We start from the raw sequence: 25,238 nt of genomic DNA, 5'->3' as shown, positions 1-25,238 counted from the left end.
AGAAAAATCATAGATGTTTTGATATCCATGGTGATCTAGGATATTGTGTTGTTATCCTGATGTTTTTTTTTTACAATATGTATTTAATTTGCCCTTGAACATGAATGATGAATGCACATATGGGATTAAAAGGAATTTATTGACATTGTCAAAATCATATATCACATACATACCTATTGCACACAAAACTCTAACTATGTAGTGTCACTTCCAATGCCTGATGTGTAACCATTAAGAATATTTCTAAGTTTTAGAAAAAAAGAGGGAATAGAAATATTATGCCGAGGAAACATGCCATCCTGTCACTCATGGCGGGCATGCTTTCATCCGGTCACTCGTGGCGGACACGCTTTCTTGGGGTCGGAGAGGTTGGGGACTCCAGAGAGAAGGCAGTAGGCGAGGAGGGTCTGGATTCTGGGATGTACTCCATACGATACTTATCGATGTAAGGCCCTGCCACTTCCCATACCTAAAGAAAAACATTACAAAGATGCATTAATACAAACTCAAAGTCATGCTTTTCACACTTTCAGCTTCAACTATACGTAGGCCTATATGTTAGGGAACTACACTATCAGAGGTATTAATAAGACTGATAAATGATACTAATTAAAAATCCAATAATAAATACACTGATTAAAAAAGCATATATTGCCTTTTGGTCTATCAGGAGCCGGTGTATCGCCTCAATGTCAGGAGCCATGAACCTGTCTTTCATCCAGGGCCTGAGAACAGATAGACAAGATGACAAACAATCAGTAACATGACAGACATAAAGACATGGTGACAGACAAGGAGTAGAAATGTGAGTTAATGGCTAAGTACAAGTTAGCCATTAACTCAGTTGTTCAATAGCCGTTGAATGACAGTGGCTGCTATAGGACAAGCGTCTGTGCTGTTTGGCTTACTTGACTGTGCTTCGCACAAGGTCGTACACCTTCTCCAATGGCGTGGTGGTACGCAGGGGGCGGAGGAACTCAATACCCTGGCAGGCCGCAAGGAGCTCCACGGCAAGAACTGCAGGGACAGAAAAAAAGTAAGTGTGCTTCAACCGCAGGTCCATCACACATGCTATGCAATCATATAATCACAAATATAGTCACCAACTGCCAAATATATCAATCATTAATATGTAAATACTGTAAAAAAAAAGTAAACGTCTATTGTCTTAGCCACAATTTTGTTTTATCTTATGTATTTCATTTAAATTCATATGTAATCCTATGCAAAATTGGCTGTCCCTGTCACAAGCCCTGTACATAGTTTATGTCCCATTCAAAACACTTTATGCTTGCAAAATAACCGTGAATTGATTTGATTTGCTTCAGTCAAACAGATCTTCTAAGCACAGAGATGCGACACCTTGTTCTACGTTCTCCACCACCCTTAGGGCTTTCCTGGCCGCCCAGCCTCCCATAGACACGTGGTCCTCCGTGGCAGCACTGGTGGACAGGGAGTCCACAGACGAAGGGTGACACAGCACCTTGTTCTCGGACACTGCAGATATAGGGAGGATGACACAGAATGTGTGTGAGAAAAAAAAACGTTTTCGACTCACTGTATGTTATATAGAGTTGAACACAGTCACATGCACCACAAGCATGATTTGAGCATACAGTACCAAGAGAGGCAGCGGTGCAATGTGCAATCATGAACCCTGAGTTGAGGCCCCCCTCGTTGACAAGGAAGGCGGGGAGCTCGCTGAGGGACGGGTTGCACAAGCGCTCGATACGCCGTTCACTGATCGCGGCCAACTCGTGAACACCGATCGCCAGGTAGTCCAAAGCCTGCAGGGGCATAGAGGAACACAGTTTGGGATTAACTCGAAACACAAATGTGTGAAGTCGGTGGTGCACATGGTGATATTAAGATTTTAAGGAAGTACTGTTATGTGTGACACACTCAATTTCAATGAACTCCCGCTGTATTTTTCCAATTCATTCATTCTTTTTCAAACTGCATAAGGCATAAGCCAAAACTTTGGTGAAATAAAGCAATAGTTTATGGTTTTGTGTTGTTTTGTGTGTCTTCACCTGAAATATTTTTTTAACATGCATTAATGCACATTAAAGAGCTGAGTCGTTTGTTGGCCAACTTTTACATTTGACTGAGTTTCAAAGAGACCTCACCTTGGCTGGATACTCTCCATGGAAATTCCCGCCAGAGATGGTCTCCCCTCGCTCCGCAAATACCATCTGAATCACGCCTCATAAGGAACATTAAAAGGGGATGGCTGCTGAAAAAGTTGCATTGTGTGTAGGACTGTGAGGGTGAGCATTTACGTATGCAAAGTGGTAAATCTGCGTACTCCCCTAGTGGGAATGTACAGCAGTGTGCATGTATTATTTATTTTTATCACATATAGTAAAAAAGGATACAGGGTTGTCAGTAGCACTGTTGATCTCTGTGTTGATAATGTTCTTCACAAAGTCAATCGTGTCATTCACCACACCATGAACCTGTGGAGGATGAAATGAGAAAAAGAAATATGAAATATGAGAAGGAGAAATATAAAATTAAATGGTGTTGCCAGAAAAAAATATTAATTCCGCATAATTTCACAAAACATGTTACAGATGATAGCATTGGAGTGGGTGGGTGTTGAATTTTCTGTGTATATGTGTTTGTGAAGTTTGATTATGTTTGTGTTTATATGTTGTATAAAACCCAAGGCCGATAGCCAACCTTCCCTAACCTAACCAGTCTTACCTGTGGACAACAGCGCATGGTATATGCATCCTGGACCCTGTCACAAAACCTGTGGGACTCTGGGAGAGAAAGAGACACAGAGATATTTCCTCACAAGATCATCCTGATACACACACAGGAGCGTAGCTAGCAGCAAATTCTGAGCCCTATGTACAATCAACTCCAATGGTATGAACATGTAAAAGAGAAAAGTCTGACTCCTTGTGGAGTCCCCGTCATATATGGGGCCCTGGTGACTCAGTACCACTTCCCCCACTTATCACACACACACACACACACACACACACACACACACACACACACACACACACACACACACACACACACACACACACACACACACACACACACACACACACACACACACACACATACGCACACGCACACGCAGGCAGGGCTCTAAATTAACACCAGCCAACTGGCCAAATGCTGGTTTGGCTGGCAGAAAATACCGACTTACTAGCCATTTTGGCTGTTGATGAGAAAAAGTTAATTTGAGTGCTAATGGTGTACCTGCAATCTCTGAGGGATGGTGATCGGAGTCCAACAAGGACCGGAAGCGCAGGGCCACCCGGCTCTGTCCCGGATGGGGCCGCAGCGCATGGATGTCTAAAACAAGAGATGAGAAGACATCAGAAAGGTTGCGAACTGAGAAAACCCGCACACATCCACCTCAGTTAGGTGCTGAACTAAGCAATGTAAACTGAAACAATAAAAATAAAGTCTGCAACACGACGCTCCCGCTCTCTCATCACGCTTGATGTTACGGGCAGCATGCCCTTCATCAGGGATCTCTTATTAAAAAAGAGAACTGGCTTGGTGTTGTGGACTTTATTTTTGTTGTTTCAAGAGGTCAAAAGAGTCATGATGATGAAGATGTCTACCAAGTCACATTTTTAAAGAGCAAATCAATAAGACAGTTCCAGTTAGGATTGTTCATTTGAAACATTGTGAAATAATGATAACAGAAATAATCGTATAATGGTTTAAAAGTGCAAGAAAGACACAGAAAATCTCAAAAAGCATAGCAGTTGTATAAAGAATCAATAAAACAAATTATGGACATTTATTCACACACACACAAACACACACACACACACGCACACACACACACACACACACACACACACACACACACACGCACACACACGCACACACACACACACACACACACACACACACACACACACACACACACACACACACACACACACACACACACACACACACACACACAGACAGAGACACACACACACACACACACACACCAAAGTCTTCAACAGGTTTTCGCTCATTGTGATTTTGGCTGTTCTACTCCAAACTTTAAAACCATTATAAAAACGTATTCACTTTCTATGTGTTATTGCTATGTGTAAATCTTGCTATGTGTTATCTGGAATTCTATGTTCTTTTTTTAAAAGAGTCAGAGAGTAGGGTGTCCAATTCTCTAATTTAGCCAGTGTATTCATCCAATGTATCCTGCATACACAGTAAGTACTGTATATATGAATGTCTAAATCAGGGGACAAACTCATTTCGCTTCAGGGCCCTCATTCAGCCAATTTCACCTCAAGTGGGCCGGTCCTCTAACGTAATTGTGAAACATCAAATTTCAGCTTCATGAGGAATCACATTGCTAGTCAATCATTTTGAGGTTGATGACAGTGGGTATATCAGGGACATTGTAAAGTAAATGGCGAGAAAACAAGAGACAAATTTGTTCTGAAGTATTTGGATACAATACCTAAAATTCTAATTTTGAAATGGGCTAGAGATTTATTTCCTTTTTGACATTTTTCTCTACAAGGCTGGGGCCAGATTGAACCATCTGGCGTGCCGCGTCCAGCCCCCGGTCCTTATTTGACACCCCTGGTTTAAATGATTAAAGCATTACAGAGCTCTGGAGTTCTGCTCCCGCTCCTGCTCTTTTATAGTTGGTTGGGATGCCCCCTCTTGGTCAAAGGTCCCTGGAGCTGCCTGTGAGGTTCTCTTGGCCTACTGTGTTCCTTGGTCCTTATCTATCTTTTTAAGTCATTTGACATCATTATTCATCCTTGTGACCCTCAAACACTCAAGAAACAAAGAGTCTGCAGGCTGTGATGTTATTTTCCCATCCTTTCTGTGATCCTTTCTCAGTTCTTACATCAGCATAGTATTTTGCTGATAACACACAGAATTGAATTTACTGCAAACCAACATTACTCTCATTGGCTGAGCCATAGTCACGATGAAGGCCACAAAAACATGAAAACCACAAATAACCAGGTTAATTTTTGTAAGGGAAGAAGAATATAAAATCGTCCCATTAATCACATGAGGACATACTTCCAAGGATAGAAGGATACCTTTACATTTACAGGAGCTACAGAGACACTCAGCTACAGGCACATTGTGGAAATTGGCAAAAGAATACAGGCGCATACAGAAACACACACTCAGCAACACACTATCTCTCAGACACACATTCACACCTACACACAAGACACATGAGCAATAGATAGATAAGTTCTATTAACAAGTGATCCAATCAACAGTACTCAACAGTACTCTGGACTTTGGTGTTTTAAGATTACATATATACACACTCTCACTCAATGGGTGACAGAAGAAATATTCTTAGTTTCTCCTCCCATTAATAAACAAACTTCTTCATCCATAGTTTTCTGTGTCAAAAATACAATTTTAAATGATCTTTTACTTCTTCCTTATGTGTACACAGTATATGAATTTTATACTGATATGAAATGCTACTTACAGTAGATATTCTCCAAATATATATAACATCATTAGTGTTAGTATTAGTATCTTATTAGTAAACGTTAATCTGATATTAATGCTAATTTAGGACTCAAATATCTCCACTCACCACTGTCGAAAGCCTTGGTGGTTCCCTTCAGTACCTCCAGGGTGAGGGCGGCGATGATGTCGGCCTGCCTAGCGATGGCCTCCGCTCTCTCCACCGCCTCTGCACCCAGAGATGTGATCATCTGGGTCCCATTGATCAGGGCCAGTCCCTGGAGACCAAGAGGTGCAAATTAAGACTTCATATGCAAAACCCTTCAAGTGCCATTTCAAAAATCTACTGATTAAACAAAAATAACATTACCCATCTAAAATGAGTTCAAGGCATCTAAAACAATTCAAGGCAAATCAGCAAAAGGCAGACTGATTGTTAACTTAACTTATTTTTTGGAAATACAGCGTATTTCTGTAGATTTCTTGCAAATGCTCTTAGAGGGTTTTGCATCGTAACTGGAGTCTTAACATGTGAATAAATGCAATCATTTGGCAACCTTCCCCCTATACGCATGTTCTCTGTCTGAAATCATGTGTGTTATTATAGCTGTTCATAGTCCTGTGCGCAATATCTCAAAAATCACACTTGGTACAACAATCTAAGATTCTATCTGTCTTCCATGGAAGATATCAAACGTGTGTGTGATGCAGTCTTGTGTAATTGTTGAGTGAGATATTTTGAATAAAGGCATGGTGACTTCCTGATAAATGAGTTGGAGGTAATTAACACAGCCTACCTCTTTCGGTTTGAGTGATACAGGCTTCAGTCCATGCGCATCAAGGACCTGGGTAAGTGTTAAAACAGTTTTTGTCGTTCACAATTTCTCCTCAGCTTTATCCAGTTTAAATGTCCATCTCCACATGTTCATTGAAATCTATACATCTATACATATCTGTATCTATACATTTCTATACATATCTGTTTATGTGTTCATGACAAATGAATAATTTTGTAATAAACGCACACAACTGTTTAATAAAGTTACAATATTGGTTAATTTTATGTACAGTAACTGCGCACATGTAAAGTAAAACTATGTGTGTTCCACACATACACAATACTGTTTTGACTGAGAATATATGGTCCCGATAGATTTAGTGTTCATAGACCTGTGGTTGAATTGGTTGAGTAACCTGTGTTGAATTAACACTTAGAGCGCTTGAATTAACACTGTTATAGAGCATATTAGCAAAGATTTAACACTAAAGTCGAATGGAACCATATATTCCCAGTTGTTGAATTAACACTGCATTTCTATTGTGTGGGAATTTTGATGAGTGATGGCTATAATGTCTATTGATATCTATTTCTCTGCCTTACATATTTGGCGTCTGCCCAGCCGCTCTTGGGGGACCACATCTTGCCCTCCCCCATGAGGCCCAGGGCCAGGTGCGAGAGGGGGGCCAGGTCCCCACTGGCCCCCACCGTGCCCTTCTCAGGAACAAACGACAGGCAGGATGCTGCAACAACACAAACAGGGCTTTCATATCTATTACGACATGGCAAGAAAGGGGAGTGAATTATATTCAAAGTAGGCCTATCAAAAGCAGAGTTGATCTTCTTAACTCATATTATTCTCAAGTCATTAATTAATGAGAAAACATAATGAACATAATAGATCTGAAAGGAACAGTCCATCCCATTTCAGAAAATTGCTGATACAGTATGTAGTTAAGCCCTGGTAAAATATGAGAATGCATAAGATTGTTTTTCTATGTGTTTACATAGTCAGTAAAGCCATATTAAGAGCACAGCAATGGAAGTCTATGGAACCAAACGAAACATTATCAAATGTACTTAAAAACCTCTTTAAAATGAATGTAAAAAAAATCACCAGGGTGCAAAACAGCTATTTAATTCTGTCCAGTGATCACTTGTGGCTTGATGCTAATGGTTCTATCCACCTCCAGTGATTATGCTAAGCTATGCTAATGATTCTATTACTAATACATTTGTACTGAACACACCGAGAAGAAAATTGTACACAAATTCATGTGTAATTCATGTGGACTGTTCCTTTAATATTCTCATATTCGTTACATTACCAAAGAGGTAAATAATACTGTTGCAATTTATCCAATGATTAAAAAAAACATGTATATGTGCATTTACAAAGCCAATGGTTTCTTTCTATACATCATGAACATACAAAGCGATATTTAAAGTAGGGAATGATTTTCTTTACTCACAATTGAAAGCCTGGACCATTGCACTTAGAGTCTCCAGTGAGATGCCACTGTATCCCTTGGCCAGGACATTGATGCGGAGAGCCAGCAGCATGCGAGTCCTCTCTGGGCTCAGTGGGCTGCCCAGACCTAGTTGTGGAGAAAAAGGATGTTTCATTTCAGGTAAGTCATGCAGTAGACTTGAGGTAAGCCAGTGATATTGCTTTGTGTGTATGGTGAGGGGAGGTGAAGCGTGTAGAAGGCCGGTGCTTCATTCACAAAGCAACACATCCACAACTAAACAGACTGGTTGTTCTTCCATCATCAAGAACTTACCAGCAGAATGAGAGCGCACGAGATTTTCTTGCAATTCTCTGAAAAACAAAGAACAATACCATAAGTGAAAAAAATGTGAAAGCATTTACACACTTCCCATGCAGTTGAACATTATGGTGTGGCATGAACGTGTCATTTTTAGAGTACGCACTTCAGTTTGCTGACAGGGATGACAGTGCGTGCAAACTTCCCAAAGCCGGTCGTAATTCCATACACAACTAAAGACAGAAAGAAAAACATTAGAAACTCCTTGTCACAGTGGAATAATTGGTGTATAAACTATGTAATATCATGTGCTACTGTTGTAATTACATCAGTCAGACTACTACTTTATACTCCTAGGCTGAGGACAACAAAGGTATTTAGCCATTTGGCAGGCTATTCAGTGTACATCCTATTTGAAATACTATCTCTTTAAAAGTCACTAAATAGTTTGTGGTTATCTCTATACCAGAACATAAAGCCACACTGACCTCTGTTCTCCTTGACAATGGTGTCCAAAAGCTCCCTTGATTGCACAACCTTGTGCTCTGCCTCCGGGGTCAACTGAAGTCAGTTCAAAGGGGAAGAAAATGATCAAAACAACACCAAATTAAATACTTTATTACATAACTAGGAAATCAGAGGAACTGAAGATTGGAGTTTTTTAATATTGAAACATTTAATATTTTGTCTAGAAAGACAGATCCAAGTGCTTCAAATTTCCCAGTCATACATAAGTTTGATAGTCCCTACACCGAACGGAACGCAGCAGAAAAGGTGAATGCCCTGAAACACATTCCTGCCTGTTTTCTGACTACTTCGTACGTAAACATTTCAGATGTCTCATTGTGTGGATGGCACAGTGTTCTCCTTACCTTGATCTTGTAGAGTCCTTTTCCCAGATTCACCAAATCCGTAGAGCTTAAAGAGTTGCCATCTAGAAACAAGAACTACACAGACACCAACATTATAGGTCGTGGGCCGGATTCAATAGTTATCAAAAAATGCAGTGAAATTGTGCATACAGTACACCCCTTAATACGAAAAGCTAAGCAAATAACGCAAATACTCATATCCATCATATAAATGTATGCTATGGTATTCTTCCGTATGGTAGTACAAATATGTGCTGTTACACTAGTCTGGACTCCCTCATAATTCTTGTGAGGCCCAACATTTTGCCTTCAAGTCATATTTTCTATAATATTGATGGTGTATGTGGGCAAACGGTATGACACATTTGAAATGATCTGGCGGGCCAAATAAAATGGCTCTTGAATTTGACATCCCTGCATTACACTTTCCACACAAAGATTATCAGTACTCCAAAGCTAACTAGGCATACATATTCAAAGCCAGAAGCTGAGGTATTTGTACACTTACATCATCAGGTTCTCTGTACACAGCGGTTCTGTTTCAGGTAAGGTTAAGGAAAACAATCAATGACAAACAAAACAACAAACAAACGACCAAACAAAAATATGAAACCATCAACATTCATATAATTCATAAAGCACATGTTATAATCTGGGATAGCCTTCTAATATTCCCTTAAAGGTGCACTGTGTAATAATTTTAGTTTATTTCCAAAATGCATGTTGCTCTTTCACAAATGTTACCTTTCTCACGACTACTTACCACCACAATCAAACTCTAAGTATTCATTATAACTGGGAAAATTACACTTTTCATACATGAAATGGGGGATCTTCTCCATGTCCTCCATTTTGAATGTCCAGAAATTGGCATTTCTAGCTGCAAAACTTATTTTACTTTTATCATACTAGTAAATATTAGTTTATTACTTAATAAATATTCATGAAAAGATCGACTTTGGCAATAGGCAGCACAGTTTTAATGAGCAGCATAGTTGCAATACCTCTGACCACCATCCTACACGGTGCACCTTTAACACTTACTTCTCCAACCCATGTCATGTAGTAACGCAGTTATTGGAACGTGCGTGCCCAGTAAGGATACATGTGCGATACTCCTGCCTGATAATGGATGAAGTCAGGGGACATGGAGTCTCCTTCAATTGCTGTGGAGACATAGAACACACATGGGGTCATATATCTATACAACCAACTTTCCAGTGTTTTCCCATTAGAGGACATGCCTAGTAAATAATTAATCATTAATGTTTTAGATATATTGTAATAATACCAACAGTTTTGGTTGTTTAAGATGAAGACAGAGACTATGTCCACTTAACTAACTGAAAACATATAAATAAAACACACTATTAGGCCTATTTGATCATTGTATTACAGATGCTTCAACATATGTATGCATGTATGTTACCCAGTTCAACAAAGTCATTATCCTCCAGAACATCCTCGATAGTGTCATCCGCGTCCAACAACCCATGCCCTTGGCACCTCCTGACGACGAAACGAATGTCTTTGACAGACTTTGACAGTCCTCCGTTATCAGGTTTGTTCTTCGTGTAGCGTTTCAAAGCCTCTTGTCCTAACCACTGTATGGTGGATGTGGAGTCTCTGTAGGGCACCGTCATCCACTCATCCCTAATGTGCACGGTTACACGCGGCATCTTGGCCTACAGCGCCTGGCAAGAGTATGATGATGGGAGCGTCTATCCAAGGTAATACATACCAAAGCAATGGTCGGGGCAGCCAATCAGACATCTCCTCCCTGTGCACACCTCAATACTTTGTTTACCTTTCAGAGGCATCAAAGAGCGTAGCACCATTCAGACCCCTGCGCGCGCCGTCTCACGCTCCTGAAACTGTTTCAGACTTGTGCGCGCCATTGGCCGGGATTACGCACAGCAGTTTAGAGGTTATCCAAACACTTCTGTTTGTTTTTTGTTAACAAATGAGCTGTTATCTTTTAACCCAAAAGTTCCAAGTCCATATTCTAGCTATTTTGGGCACATTGAGTCATATTAATAACTTAATTGTGTGATAAATCTATAGATTCCTTTTAGCCGAGAAACAGAGATGTATCTGATTTCCCAGTTGACATCTATTACGCATTACCATAAGATTAGACCGCAAGTTTGCCATTTATAGAAGAAATTGACACCTTTTGATCTTGCAATTAAAGTGATGGAAAAGTGATACATTTTCCAACATAGTCACCGTGCGCTAGCTCCCTCAAGCGGCACAGGAAAGAAGAAATATGGTGACGTCAGTGAGCTCTCCTGTGCGTCGACATGTAGTTCCAAACTTACCATATGCGTTATGATAGACTTAAGCAATGTTGGCTATCAGTAGGCACGGTGTAGCTACTGGAGGGGATCTCTATTTACACACCCGATAAAGCGATTTGGGGAATATTGCTGGGAAGGTGGACATCCGACTCTCTGGCTGCTTCTTCCAACTTCCTGCTCAAAAAGAAAGAAAAAATCAGGATCTCATTACAGTTGAAGAAAGTGATCTGCGACAGACAGAATGGACAATAAAAACATTGTTCAGGATCTTGTTTAGGAACCACCGGGAATAGAAGAGAAACATTTCATCGAGGGGTATGTGATTTTTTTAAATGATGATATTTCATTTGGTCATGTTGAGTTGCCTAACATCAGTTTGTTTGGTCAGAACGTTTCTGTATCTTCCTTCCATAGGTTGGCATGCTTATACCATACTCCGAATACATCGCGCTTTTAAGTAATGAATGTTTTTACAAGGTTGTGATGTTGAAACAGTTATTTAAAACGCGTCTCCAAGTCTGCAACTGGGAGCAATGAAGCACCAATAGAGAGCCTGGTTAGGGTGCTGGACTTCCGGTTTGAAATAGGTAACAGACAACTGTTTAAGAATCTGCAGTAGACATGGAGTGTGTGGATTGCTCACTTCTGTCGCCTTTAAATGTGTATGAGAAAGGAATGGGGAATGCGAAAATGAGAGGCGGGTAGTGAGAGAGACAGAGCAGCGTAAGAATTAGATCAGCCTTTTTACAAGCGTTCAGAAGCAGTTATTTCGCTTGTAAGGGATGCTGCAGTGAATTTTCCACTTACAGTGCAAAAGAAGACCGAGCCACAGCAGTGTCTGTCTGCACACAGCACTTAATTGCATTAGGAGTTTCCGCCACAGGAACTGTGGCGCATTGTTTATGATCTGTGGACCATGTCAACAAATTCACTAATTGGAACTCAATTTACATTTTTTCCCACCAGGAAGAAGGGTTTTATTTTAAAGGGATATTTGATTATGTCTAAATATCAAAACTGGCCAAAGTAAGTACGCCCCAAAAACGTGAGTTCTATCTCTTCACATAGCCCTACTGGCAAATGGCCTTGGAAACAGAATTGACGGAAGTCCTCAACCTGACAGTTTTGTTGTCTCCCATCGTGCCCGGAAAAGCCAAGGTAGTGTAGCTTGGAAGATGTCATTTGTTCTGCGCGCGCGAGAGGCGTGCACGTTCATTTTCTGGGAACGGGGTCTGGCAATCATAACACCATAATTAACACACATCCTGTGCTCATTTTCTTCTCTCTATTTTTCATAAATCACTGCTCTGAGAGAGACTACCTACCTTTTTGGCGAGGCGTCACACAACTGGTACCTCATACTAAACTCCGGTGCCAGTTTCACCAGAATGTAAACACAGGAGTCGGTGCTGGTTTTGACATCCAAATTCTTCCATTAGAGAACAAGGCTGGTCTTGGCCTGCCTCGCTTCCTGTGGAGCCAGGCCTGGGCTGAACCGCCACATACTTTTGCCCTTAGCCCTCTCTGACTTCCTGAGCCACACCGCATCTGCATCACACTACTTTTTTCTGCCATAGGAGCACACGCAAATGCAACTCACTGAACTGACTGAAGTATCCTATGCCCGCCATGGGGATTTAGTGCAGGGCACTGTAGGGCCTATGGCGTGTGGTTTTTAGTGCAATATGTGATTGAGTTTTACTTTCAAACTGTAATAGTTAGCCTATTCCCGATTCCCAGTCTTCATATGGCATTGTAGCATTGCCTTATCCCAAATTTGTAAAATGAACTCTAGATCAGACCTACCTTCCAATTCAAGGAAGAAGGCACATCAAAACCAAAATAATATATAAGTACCGGCAAAATGTAAGTTTTATTGCATGGAGGAAACATATTTTCAGTAATAGCAATAATATAGTGTGTGTGTGTGTGTGTGTGTGTGTGTGTGTGTGTGTGTGTGTGTGTGCGTGCGTGCGTGCGTGCGTGCGTGCGTGCGTGCGTGCGTGTGTGTGTGTACAGTGGCGTGCACATTTTGGGGGGCAGGAGGAATGGGGTTTGGGAGGGTGATGGGCTATAGAGACTTTATATTATATCGGGGCATTATTGTCACATGCTTTCACGAGTAAAGCATTTGTTGATTATCATGTCAACAGCGACCAAAGACATATACTTTCAAAAAAAAAGAATGTTCAAAAGGGCATTTTTTTGTCCACTAGGGCAAAGGGGTTAGGTAGGCTACCTTCCTCCCACAGCCATATTGCATATGGCTTCCCCAGTGATATTGACATGTCAGTCGTGTAACAAGACATGCCCTTTGTCATCAGATGATGACTGGTTGCCAGTATGTTGTGTATTGTGCTTTGCATCTAATTTTGCACACTGCCTTCTGCGAGGATGTCAATGATTGCCATGACTATGAACAGTGGAATTGACAATGTGCTATAAATATTTGTATTTGTGAATGCAGAAGTTGGGTGGGATATGACTGAAGTGTTTGTCATAATTTGATTATTCTGCATTTATGAATGGATTTTTGATAATTAATTAATAATACTTTGGTAAGGGATAATTAGACACATGTATTGGTATTCGGTGTATTTTCTGTGTGTACAGTAATGGAAAGTACCATTAAGTTATGACCTGCCCAATGAACCCTTAACAGGGCCTGTATGATTGTATCATTATGATCATTATGATTGTATCATTGTATTATTATTTGTGTTTTTAATTGCGTTTTTTTCCCAGGTGATTGAGGGTGCCATTACACTGTGATGACCGGTAGATACAAACCCTAACTCTAACTGAATTATAACTGTATAATTGTTCAATGTGCATTTTCTGTGTGAGTGCAGGTGATGGAGAGTGCCATCATCACGCTATGGCAGATCCAGCTTCAGCTGCTCCTGAAGTCGAACCCTGGGTCCCCGGGAGTAACAGACAATGCCTTAACTGTTCAGAGCCTGATGTGTTTTTGGTTTGTTTTTATTTGTATTTTTGTCCAGGTATGGAGAGTGCCATCACGCTATGGCAGTTCCTGCTGCAGCTACTGCTGGACCAGAGTCACAAGCACCTGATCTGCTGGACCTCCAACGACGGCGAGTTCAAGCTGCTCAAGTCGGAGGAGGTGGCGCGCCTCTGGGGCCTCCGCAAGAACAAGACCAACATGAACTACGACAAGCTCAGCAGAGCGCTACGCTACTACTACGATAAGGTGAGGAGTCGTGTGACTGAACAGTGGTGGTGGTGTCAGGGGGAGGGGGGGGGCAGTTTTGCAGGAAAAGCATAACAAAACGAAAAAACAAAAAATTACATAACTAATGTACACACAAAAAAAAAAATCCTTGATGATATATCCATTAGTTAAGAACGTCATTATAATAATCTATTGCCTCTCTGAACATTACTACTCTTATCGTCAAGTTATTATTTTATATATCCCAGTGGGGCACTGCCTGACATACTTAGACTATGGTTGTGTGTTAAGGAAATCAATTAAATGAATTAATTAATCAATGAGATCACGAAAAGTTGATCAGAATTTACAATTAGCTTTTGCGAAAGGAGAGAGAGAGAGTAACCCTGGAAAACATGTTCCTCGCTTTGCATCCTCGGTCTCTCTGTCTCTCTTCCCACTAAGGCCCTTTTTAATAGGCAACACAGGGGTCACATTGTTCAGTAGGGAGGGAACACTCCCTACCCTTATCTATGCAGGTGCACTGCCAAGAATTCACACAGAAACAGAGAAACATACAGAAAGAAGGACTAACTCTAAGAATTATTCTTACATTGTGAAAGGGGATGTAAATAAAAAATAGTGTGGCCTTGTCTGGAATATGCCGTTATATGGGGGCCTTGCCATAGTAAAGTTTGGGAACCCGAGTTAGAAGCACTGTTATGGATGTGATTACAACACTAGTAGTATGAGATAACAAGGTTGGAACTAAGTAATATCATACTAGTAGTGCTGTAATTACACCAGTAAGTGCTTCCACCTCCACTTGTTTAGGATGAGTAGAAGGGCAGGGGAGGGCTGCTGTGACACAGCTGGTGCGTATGATGACAGACATGAATTTTCTGAACTAATTCTGAATAGGTCGAACAGCAATTAGCAGTTGTTGTCTTTGGTCGCTTTTCCAGCAGAATTGTAGTCTAGAAATCTAGACGCCCCTAGAGGCCGCAAATGTATGGGTTTAGCTCACTAGGCTAGCAGAATTGTCTATAGCCTGATAATGTGCACCTTACCATCAGTGGAACACTGTAAGTGTAATAGTCTGCGCTACCATAGCACTACACTACTATGACATTACACTGGGTATTTCAAAACCTTTACTACCATTAGTACTACACTGCTACAAAATTATACAAAGTCTTTTGTAAGTCATAGCTCATAGCTTATACATGGAACCAAGTATGGCTGGACGACCCAGAACAGCATGCGTCCGCCCGCATGCCCTCTGTGTTGCCTGCTTCACACCAGACCATATCACAATGGTACAGTATGGCCTGGAGTGCCTACCTAATGTCTCGGAGTGGGGGTGTGGTTTACAAACCAACGGCAGTTTATTGACAAATAACCAATCGTGTCAGTTGTATTCAAACAAACGCCAAGCTTCCATTTGTCGAGGTATACCTGTCAACATCTTTCCACCCCATCCTGCTTTCGGATTGGCTCCCTACCTCAGGCTAGTGTTTGGGTCCGTGCTTCCATGCTGTCTTTCAGATTGGAGCGATTGTGAACAGCAGCATGGGATTTCCCAGGCTATACACTCAGTGGGCAGGGGCATGAAAATCAGTGCATGTTATTATGTTTTATTAAGATGACAGCATATCCTGGACTTGATATCAGGATACTAAATGCTGTCCGCTTGTGTGTCTATACCATAAATCTGGACAAGCATGTTTGAAGGTTGAACTCAGAGTCATATCCTGATCCCACCCCATCTCTCCCACTCATTTCCTCTCTGTCTCTGTCCGTACTGTCCCTGCACATCAAAGTTGAAATGCCCCTAAAGACGCTTTCTTTTAAAAGTAGGGCCATGGTTACTTTAAGGTTGCCATTTGGGTGTTGGGCTTTTATATACAGTACCTTCAAGATTAAACAAAACACTGTAAAGAAACATTTTCAGTTTTTTTTGCTATGTTAATGTTAAACATTACTATTCTTGACAATGTTTGTTGATGTAGTGAATTATCGCAGTAGGGGGGCTTTCACATAATTGTCCTTTGCTCTGTCTGTTTCTTTCTTTGAAAAAAAGAACATCATCCGGAAGGTGATCGGACAGAAATTCGTCTACAAGTTTGTGTCCTTTCCGGAGATTCTGAAGCTGGACCCCCAAGCCGTGGAGATGGGCCAGCACGAGTTCAGCCGGACGGGGGGAGGAGGTGGAGGAGGAGGAGGAGGCCTCAGCAGCCAGGAGCAGGAGTGCCAGGAGCTGGTGGCCCGCATCAAAGAGGAGGTGGTGGAGGACTATGATGAGGATGAGGATGGAGGTGTGGTGGTGGAGCAGGAGGGAGGGGTGGAGGAGGAAGGTGAGGAGGGCATCGCTGACCATTCCACGGCACTGAAGGCAGCTCTCCAGGTGCAGGCGTGCTACCACGAGTACCTGCGCTCGGGACTCTACCCCAGCCTGCCGTTCGGCTCGCTGCAGGGCCACTCGCAGCTCCTCCACGCCTTGCGCCAGAGGAGCGCCGTTGCAGCCGCAGTCGAGCCGCGCAAGGAGCCCCACAGCAGCGTCATCCAGTTCGTCACTCAGGCCGCGGAGAAGAGCGACGTCCTCCTCTCCCCTTCCCACTCCTCCTCCTCGCGTCGCTCCTCTTCCTCCGAGTCCTCTGCTCCTTTCCTCCATTCCAGGACCACCACCACCTCCTCCTCCTCTGCCAGGCGCTCTCCTCCTCGTCCCCATGCCTCCTCATCTCCCATGTCCACAGCAGCCAGCACCTCCCATCACCACCACCACCATCACCACCAGCAGCACCCTGCCCTGGAGACCTGGAGGAGTCCTCGGCAGGAGGTGCAGGAGGACTCGGACCAGGAGGCTCAGGAGCCTCTGAACTTGTCCTCAGGGAGCCGGGAGCCGGGGCCGGGGGCCTCCTCTCATGACAGGAGGGGCCAGCAGCAGCAGGAGCCGCCCAGATCGGCCTCAGGCTCCTCCTCCTCCACTTCCAGGAGCAGGAAGCCCAAAGGTCTGGAGATCTCCAACCCATCCTCTTCCTCCTCTTCCATACTGCTAACAGGAAGTGACCTCGGCTCCATCGCCCTCAACAGCCCTGCCCTGCCGTCCGGTTCACTCACGCCAGCACTCTTCGCCGCACAGGTGGGTTTTGACCACCATCAGGTGGATTTATGTCAACAGGTGGGTTAGAACCACCATCAGCTGGGTTTATGTCAACAGGCGGGTTAGAACCACCATCAGCTGGGTTTATGTCAACAGGTGGGTTTGCGTCACCCGGTGGGTTTATGAGGTATGGTGGGTTTGCGTGATCCAGTAGGTTTACGTCATTAGGTTTGGTGGAAGTCATGAGGGAGTTATTATGGTCCTATTTGATCTTTCATTGAGTAGATTTAAATGTGGGCATTGCATTCATTCAGCATTCAGATTTTAGGAAATAAAGGCATTCAATTCAGTCTAACCAAATGTAAACTGTACCTGTCAGATATCAGATGGCAACCTCACATGTTTTTCACATTCACTCAACCTGTGTACATGCAATCCAAGCCCATCTGATCATTTTGAAAGAAGTGTGTTATCTTGGCATGTTTCAAGATCATTTGTTGTTAACTATCAGGAATAGTAAATATCAATGCATGTCATTGCATGGTAATGGCCATGAGTGCTACCCAACTTGGTCTTTGAAAAGTGACAGGAACTTTTTGACATGATTGGGTTGGGTTCAGTTCCATGTAGAGAATCTTACATTTAAATTGTACTTCACCAATTGCAAGTTATTCAAACACAGTATTATGCATATCAGGATCATTTGTAGCCTACTGACATATCCCATGCCACGGTTAATAAGTAGCATGCTATTCATTTGTATAATTAAAATGAATTACTGCTATTTAAGGCACGTGTTACATCATAATCAAAGCATGTGTTGGTTTATACCATCACTACACCTGAGGGTATGACCAGCCGTGTAAATTATTAGTGTGCCTTCTTAATGACAACTTAATTACAATAATAGCCTCATTATTTCCCAACCACTCCTTCCATAGCAAGTATAATCACGTCATGCAGGTCTGGTGACACACACTATTTTCATTCCAGTACGGATACACAACACAGACTCTTATGGTTTTGCTGTTACTCCCTCTTGGTGCACTTTGATGGCAGCTAATGGTGATGATACACATTGTTTTACCTTATCTTACCACTTCATTTACAATTTAAAGTGACTGCTCAGGCATTAAATACTGTAAAGTATAAATAAAGTCTTCTGTATACATGCGTAGTGATGTAGCCTAGTGATTTTCACCAAATTAGGAATAGTCTGACAGTTGTTACAATCTTTCACCCCCCACCCCTCACATGGCTTATGTCAAAATGGCCATGACACATTTACTCCCCCAACAAACCAGGTAATCATGCAATTTAAAAAAAGGCTCATATTGACAGTCATGGAAACACAACACAAACATATTTACACAGCTGCGTCGCATTGCACTAACACGAACAGAACGGAACACAACGGAAGGGGTATGTGGAACCAGCCAGCAACGGTTAGTCTGGACTGGACTGGAGTAGACTTGTCGTCTTGTAAGCGTGAGGCATATTTGACATAACGGCTCCTCTGCTCTGCTTCTCTCCTCTTCCCCTCCTGGCTTCTCTCCGCTCCGCAGACGGCGTCTGGTCTCCTGCTGAGCCCCAGCCCCCTGCTGTCTGGCCTGCAGCTCTGGAACAGCATCAGCCCAGTCGGGCCCCTCAGCCCCAGCCAGCTCCAGGGCCACCCGCCCCTCTTCCAGGTACGACTCACACTCATGTAAATGTCATATGTACAAAGTCATTTTATGTCACCAAGTCCAACCTAAAGCTCCAGGGTCACATGCCCCTCTTCCAGGTACGACGTGACGCGCCGGACCGAGACCTTCTTAAAAACTCACACTCATGTAAATGTCATATGTACAATCACGTCATTTTATGTTACCCAGTCCAACCTAACGCTCCAGGGTCACATGCCATGCTCTTCCAGGCAGGTCTCGTCAGGGCACGTCACTCTATGTCAATGATATTTTAATTAAAACAAACAAATAAACAAAGAAAAACAGACACGGTTCACCACACTGGTATGCTCTCAAAGAAAGTGTCTGCCATTTTATGTCATCATCATTACATCGCGCGCAGGGGAAGAAAGAGGGGAAAAGTCTTTAAAATTCACCCTGTGTACGTAAATGTCATGTCATTTTCATTTATGTCATCTTAAGCTCCATAGCCACACAGGCCCTCTTCCAGGTACCAAACACTACGCCAACTGAAATCGTTATTTCAAACGAGATGCTGTCCATAACATCAATATGGTCCCATAGAGATTGTCTCGTAAAAACATGTACCGGTATATGACATTGTATGTCAGTATTACTCCCTAAAGCTTAAGAGCCACAAAGCCTGTCCTCAAGGAGTAATTCTTCTAAAAAAAACTTGCTCCATATAAACCAATGTCTTTTTATTTCAACAGAGACACTACCCATAGCACCAATATGATCCCTCAGAAATGGTCTTGAAAGACCGAAATATACGTAAATGGCATTTTCTGCCACTATTATATCATAAAGCTTATGCAAGTGAAGTGAAAGCCCAACTGGGAAATCCAACTCCCATTGTCATTGTGACACAGCACTCCACAGCACACAAGTGAACACTGCACACAACAAAATTGCATTTATGCCTCAGTCACTCGTGCAAGGCGGCAGACCCCAATGGTGCCCTAAGAGAGCAGTGCGGCGAGATTGCACCATGCTCAGGGTACTTCAGTCATGGACGAGGATGGGGGAAAGCACTGATAATTACTCCGCCCACCAACCTGGCGGGTCGGGAGTCGAACCGGCAACCTTTGGGCTACAAGTCTGATGCCCTAACTGCTTACCCATGACTGCCCTAAAGAGCCACAGAGTTTCTGAAAACAGTCACAGTCCGCAACACCAATATGCTCCCATAGAAATTGTCTGAAAAACATTGATGCTGGATGCTGCGTATACGCACCATTGGCATAGGCACCCCGAGCTGCATGGATGCAGCATTCAGGCTCATGAGATTTAAGGTTTTTTATTAAAAAATGTGGGTATGTTAGAGAAGAAGAAAAAAACTTGAACAGACACTTTTCACAACACCAATATTTGTGTCTTGAAAACCAGAACTATGTAAATGACATTTTATTTAAAAGAAAGAAAAACAAAGATTAAGGCCACAAATATACAGTCCCATAGAAATAGTCTTAAAAACTCAAAACTATGCGTGAGGACAAGGAAGTCCTTCTAAAAGCCTTCAGTATGTAAGTAAATATCGTGTTTTTGTTCCACAAACATTGTGACTTGACACAGTCTGCAACACAATCCAACTACAATGGTTAGTGTGTTTTTTCAGTCTTTCAAGACTGGTGAGTTGCTACTGAATATTATGTGTTACAGAACAGACGACAGATTATTTGGGATCAAATGACTGGTGGTACAGATTTTCTCCTCTCAACTCGCAAACATTATTTTGTGGTGGTTCAATGAGTTTTAAGGGGCCGTACCATTACGTCTGCGACCCAGGTTCCATTCCGACCTGAGGTAATTTCCTGATCCTCCCCCATCTCTCTTTTCCACTCATTTCCTTTCATACGCTCCCACTGTCCAGTGAATAGAGGCATAAAACCTCAAAATATATCCTAAAAACTTAAGGGGAGATGTTCAAAAAAGAAGATTGCATAAACTGTGAAATGCACTCCTTGTCACCATCATAGATTGAAATGATTTAGCAGAGGGTGGGGGGTATCAAAACCAGAAGGAGGGGAATCCCACCCAGCCCCAGCCCCCTCCCTCCCTCCGTCTAAAATCACACCCTTGCTGTGGATGTGCAACTTCATCCCTGTTACTGTCAGGATACTCCTCTCTGTGTTGTGCATGGCAGCCATTTGTATTATTCAGCATGTAAACGTAGCTGTAGTGCCACTGTTGTTCTGTCCAGGTAAATGTACATTCCATATCCTGATGTCAAGCTTAAGGTTATTTCTTCACATCACGTCTTCTAACATTGACGCACATACACCAGATGGACTTTTTACTTTCAGTGCTTGTTTTTTTGTATTTGTGGATTGCGGACGTACGCATGCACACATAGAGAGACAGAGGCGCATAGACATCCACATGACGAAGATGGTCCCTGAATTTTTGTGGTGGCTTACAAAAGAGAGAGAGAGAGAGAGCAGCAGGCTGGAGAGTGAATAGAAGGGAAGAGAAGAGAGGAGAAGAGTAGAGAGACAGGGGGAGAAAAAGGAGACAGAAAGAGGAGGGGCTGGGGTTGGGAGGGGGTGGGGGAAATCCGGTGGCCACTTCCTGTTGGAGCCCAGGGGAGTCTGCCTGAATGGGCCCAACAGGTTTTAAAGCTGTTCCTTATTTATGCCCATCCCCTCCCCCACCCCTCTCTCTCTCTCTTCCCCTGTCCCCCCCTTACTTACTTACTTACTTCAGCCCCCCCGGCCCAAAGCCCAAACCCAAATCCTCCCCCCTCTTTTTCCTCCAGTACCACTCGGCAAAAAACACGCCACCAATCCCCGACAGCTCGGCTCCGTTTTCATTTCCGCCCCTGCCGCCCCTCCCGCCTGCATAGAGCTGCCTGGCTGCCGCGGCCGCCTGCCTGACTCACGTAGGTGACTGTTGGAGATGAACATGCGCGCGGCGAGGCGAGGCGAGCGAAACATAAGCACAACAGGAAACTAGGCCGGAACCTGGCCCTCACGCGGGGGCCCACCACTTCTCCATTAGCCAACAGCCATTCTACTGCTGCTGACCAAAAATACTGACAAAAACAAGCCCAACAACTGAACACACTCACTCCAGTCCCAACGTCCCCTAAAATGGGGTTAGAGCAAGCAGGAAGATCAGAGGTGTATGAAGTAGAAGAAGTACTCTTACTACAGTGTATCTGGGCCCACCTCAATATGTGGTCAACTACTGGTGTTTAAACTATGTAATATCTTATACTGGTGTTGCAATTACATCAGTAAGAGTAGTTCTACTGTTACCAAAAGGCAGAAGATACACATTGTGTCCTGTTTTTTGTTGTTGTTGATATTTCACATACTACTTTGTGTGGCTATTTCACGTACTCTGTGTTGTTTTGCATGTAGTAGTAGGCCTAAGTATGCATTGCGGCCAGGCAGTTGACCACAGAAAATTTGATGCAACATCTCCCACACAGATGACCAGTACATTCTGTCATTCTTGGTTCGTCTTAATAGAGATTAAAGATTATCTGGTGTGAAACCAAACGGTGTGAAAGATGTGATTGACCATTGAGTCAAGAATGTCTTTTTTTTTCGAAGAACACAATGAGTTGAGAGTCATGTGATGTGGTTAGGTGATGATGTCATATGTGTGTGACTGTGCGTGGGTTGGAGCAGACGGCAGTAGACTAATCCCCTGCTTCCCGATATCATCAGATACTATATACGGGGTTGGACTCATATCATCTAGAAGTTCATGACTGTTGTAGAGCAATGCATTCCACATACACTACTGGTGAAATATTTTACAACACCCCAATTTTCCCAGATATTTATTAGAATCCAAGTGGTAGACATCCATGGAATAGCTTGAAATGGTACAAAAGTATTAAACAGCCAGAGGCTGTTAACACTTTAAATTGGATAAACTCGACAAAAAGAATGAAAGCCAACCAACCTTTTTTTTACTCATTTATTACATAACTATATGTGTTTTAATCCATTGTTCTATTGAAACGTATTTCATGTGTGAGAGAATGCATGAAACCATTGGAAAACTCTGTATGTTCGTTCATAGCATACGTTGCATTGCCACCTTGACTTCAAATTCAAGTCAAAGTAGATTCATGAATTTTAGTCAAAAGTGTAGAATACATTTTAGTTATTCTGTCCATATCTTTGAATAATTATAAAGGCAATTTACTGTAATATAGTGTCTATATATTCGTTCCACAGTCACAAAATCCTTATTTGTAGTATGCATTAATTTCAGAGAGCAATGGCAGAATGAACTGAATTGAAATTAGAACGGAAATTAAAACAGAATAAGCTGAATTGTCCATAAAATGCGTTGTGGGGAGAAGGTGTGGTGTTCTAAAACTTTTGACCAGTATTGTAGGAAATGGTGATTATCATTATTTTAGACAATCCAGTCTAAATGTCAGAGGGCCATCTGCAACATGTATGGGTACATGTGTGGTGTGGTGTTGCTTCAATCATTTAATCAAACATGAGTTTAATACTTATTCTAATTAAAACGACTCAATGCTGCTTCATTCAATTGAGACTTTTTAATTGGAGAATCAACTGCTTTTTTTCTAAATGTGAAGTTGCTGAGACCTGTGAGAGTAACAATTGTGAATGGGCAGCCTGAGTTCTGGAAATAAATATTACAGTGCACCTTTAGATGTTATTATACAGAAGCTATTGAGAGTTTTGCTTAGCAATTCTCCAACCTGTAGATTTACCGGTGGCTTATTTCAGAAAACAAACTGGTCAAACTGGCCATAATAGTATCCTATCTTTTATATTTGTGTGTTGTATTATTGATCAGAGCATTTGATCACAACAGTGAGGCAAAAAGCAGAAATGTAATTTGACTTGATTGTTCTCTCTCCTCATGTGTGTCCCACAGTTCCCCACCTTACTCAACGGATATGTTACAGTTCCTGTGTCCAGCCTGGATGGGTCCTCCTCCCCGCTGCTGCTCTCGTCCAATCACAAGTCTTGATCTTCAGATGATTAAAAAAAGACGTCTGAAACATTTGATGGATCAGAAAAGGATCAATTTCACTTTTTTATGTAGTTTGAGATCTTCAATCTATTGTTGCCTGGAGCACAAAGTGCCGAAGTGCTGAGGAAAAAAAGAAACCCATAATTGAGGGACAAACATGTCAGTCTGCTTTGTTGTTTTTTGTATATATTATATGTTTTGTTATATGGTGTCTTATATAATGTGCTCATACATACTGTGCCTTTTTTAAGTGAATGACATGTGCCTTATCTTTTACACACCTAAAGTACTATTAATAGACAAAATTCCAGTTTAAAGGAATTGCTGTCAATTGTTTTCCCCCCAACAGTTACATACAAGTTACATTCTGTTTTTTTTTGTTTCGTTTCTTTTTTCAAATTTTGTTAATTAAAGTATGTAACTCCACCTCCTTGAGCTTTGATGTCATATAAACTACTGTTATAAATCATCATGCAATCAATCAAGCATCAGACACCCTGGCAGCAAGTGACCTTGGTGGGTGTACTAGTTGCTGGGAAATGGTGTTAAGTATGCATTTGGGAATAACTGGGGTGACCTCTTTGTAGACGGGGAACGTTCACACCCTTTCTAAGCACTGGCGCTAACAGATGTGTGTGTGTGTGTGTGTGTGTGTGTGTGTGTGTGTGTGTGTGTGTGTGTGTGATGTCCGGATCCCGGCTCTATTCTTGGCTTTAGCTGGACTTGTGTCCTTGACGCTGCCTGTTTCCTCTACCAACTACAGTACAATGCCTACTTCTTCAACCCACTTCTTTAAAGACACATTGTTTAGTTTTTTAAACAAAACTTTCTCAAAATGTTTGTGTTCTGTAGCCTTTTGGTACAGATGGGCTTGTCTGTGATCTGACTTACTGCTTGCTGATGAAACTCAACCACATTACAGGAACAGGCGATGGCCATTACTATTTTGGGTAACAACAAGCCATAGACATATGACAGGGTTAACAAAAGATCTTCACTTGAAAGTGTCATGTGTATAAGGTAATTACATGTAGCATGTTAAATCAGGCCCATCTGTTTTGACTTCATCATAGAGGTCCTTGCCAGTAAATAATGCAGTGTTAATTCAACACTTACAGTACTATGGGGCCATATACACTC

General features: G+C 42.3%; 2 protein-coding genes across 2 annotated transcripts; one reads left to right on the top strand and one right to left on the bottom strand.

Annotated features, from left to right (window-relative positions):
* Positions 1–120: 120 nt before the first annotated feature.
* On the bottom strand, positions 121–10,633 carry hal (histidine ammonia-lyase). The gene is made up of 20 exons (XM_063196553.1): positions 10,294–10,633; positions 9,970–10,030; positions 9,373–9,400; positions 8,865–8,939; positions 8,481–8,553; positions 8,159–8,225; positions 8,008–8,045; positions 7,696–7,821; positions 6,827–6,966; positions 6,243–6,290; positions 5,576–5,723; positions 3,223–3,318; positions 2,710–2,768; positions 2,379–2,459; positions 2,130–2,195; positions 1,622–1,787; positions 1,363–1,497; positions 909–1,017; positions 656–725; positions 121–469 (listed from the first exon to the last, which is right to left on the bottom strand). The coding sequence occupies exons 1-20, from the start codon at positions 10,541–10,543 to the stop codon at positions 332–334; spliced, it is 1,974 nt and encodes a 657-aa protein (XP_063052623.1). The 5' UTR covers positions 10,544–10,633; the 3' UTR covers positions 121–331.
* A 93-nt stretch (positions 10,634–10,726) lies between these two features.
* LOC134447198 (ETS domain-containing protein Elk-3-like) lies at positions 10,727–24,524 on the top strand. The gene is made up of 5 exons (XM_063196555.1): positions 10,727–11,479; positions 14,167–14,375; positions 16,420–17,478; positions 19,005–19,127; positions 24,000–24,524. The coding sequence occupies exons 2-5, from the start codon at positions 14,169–14,171 to the stop codon at positions 24,093–24,095; spliced, it is 1,485 nt and encodes a 494-aa protein (XP_063052625.1). The 5' UTR covers positions 10,727–11,479; positions 14,167–14,168; the 3' UTR covers positions 24,096–24,524.
* Positions 24,525–25,238: the final 714 nt, after the last annotated feature.

Source organism: Engraulis encrasicolus, chromosome 4 (assembly GCF_034702125.1).
Source record: "Engraulis encrasicolus isolate BLACKSEA-1 chromosome 4, IST_EnEncr_1.0, whole genome shotgun sequence".
NCBI classification, from domain to species: domain Eukaryota; kingdom Metazoa; phylum Chordata; class Actinopteri; order Clupeiformes; family Engraulidae; genus Engraulis; species Engraulis encrasicolus.
The sequence above is the reverse complement of the archived record's forward strand: the minus strand, read 5'-3'. Positions and strand labels throughout refer to the sequence as shown.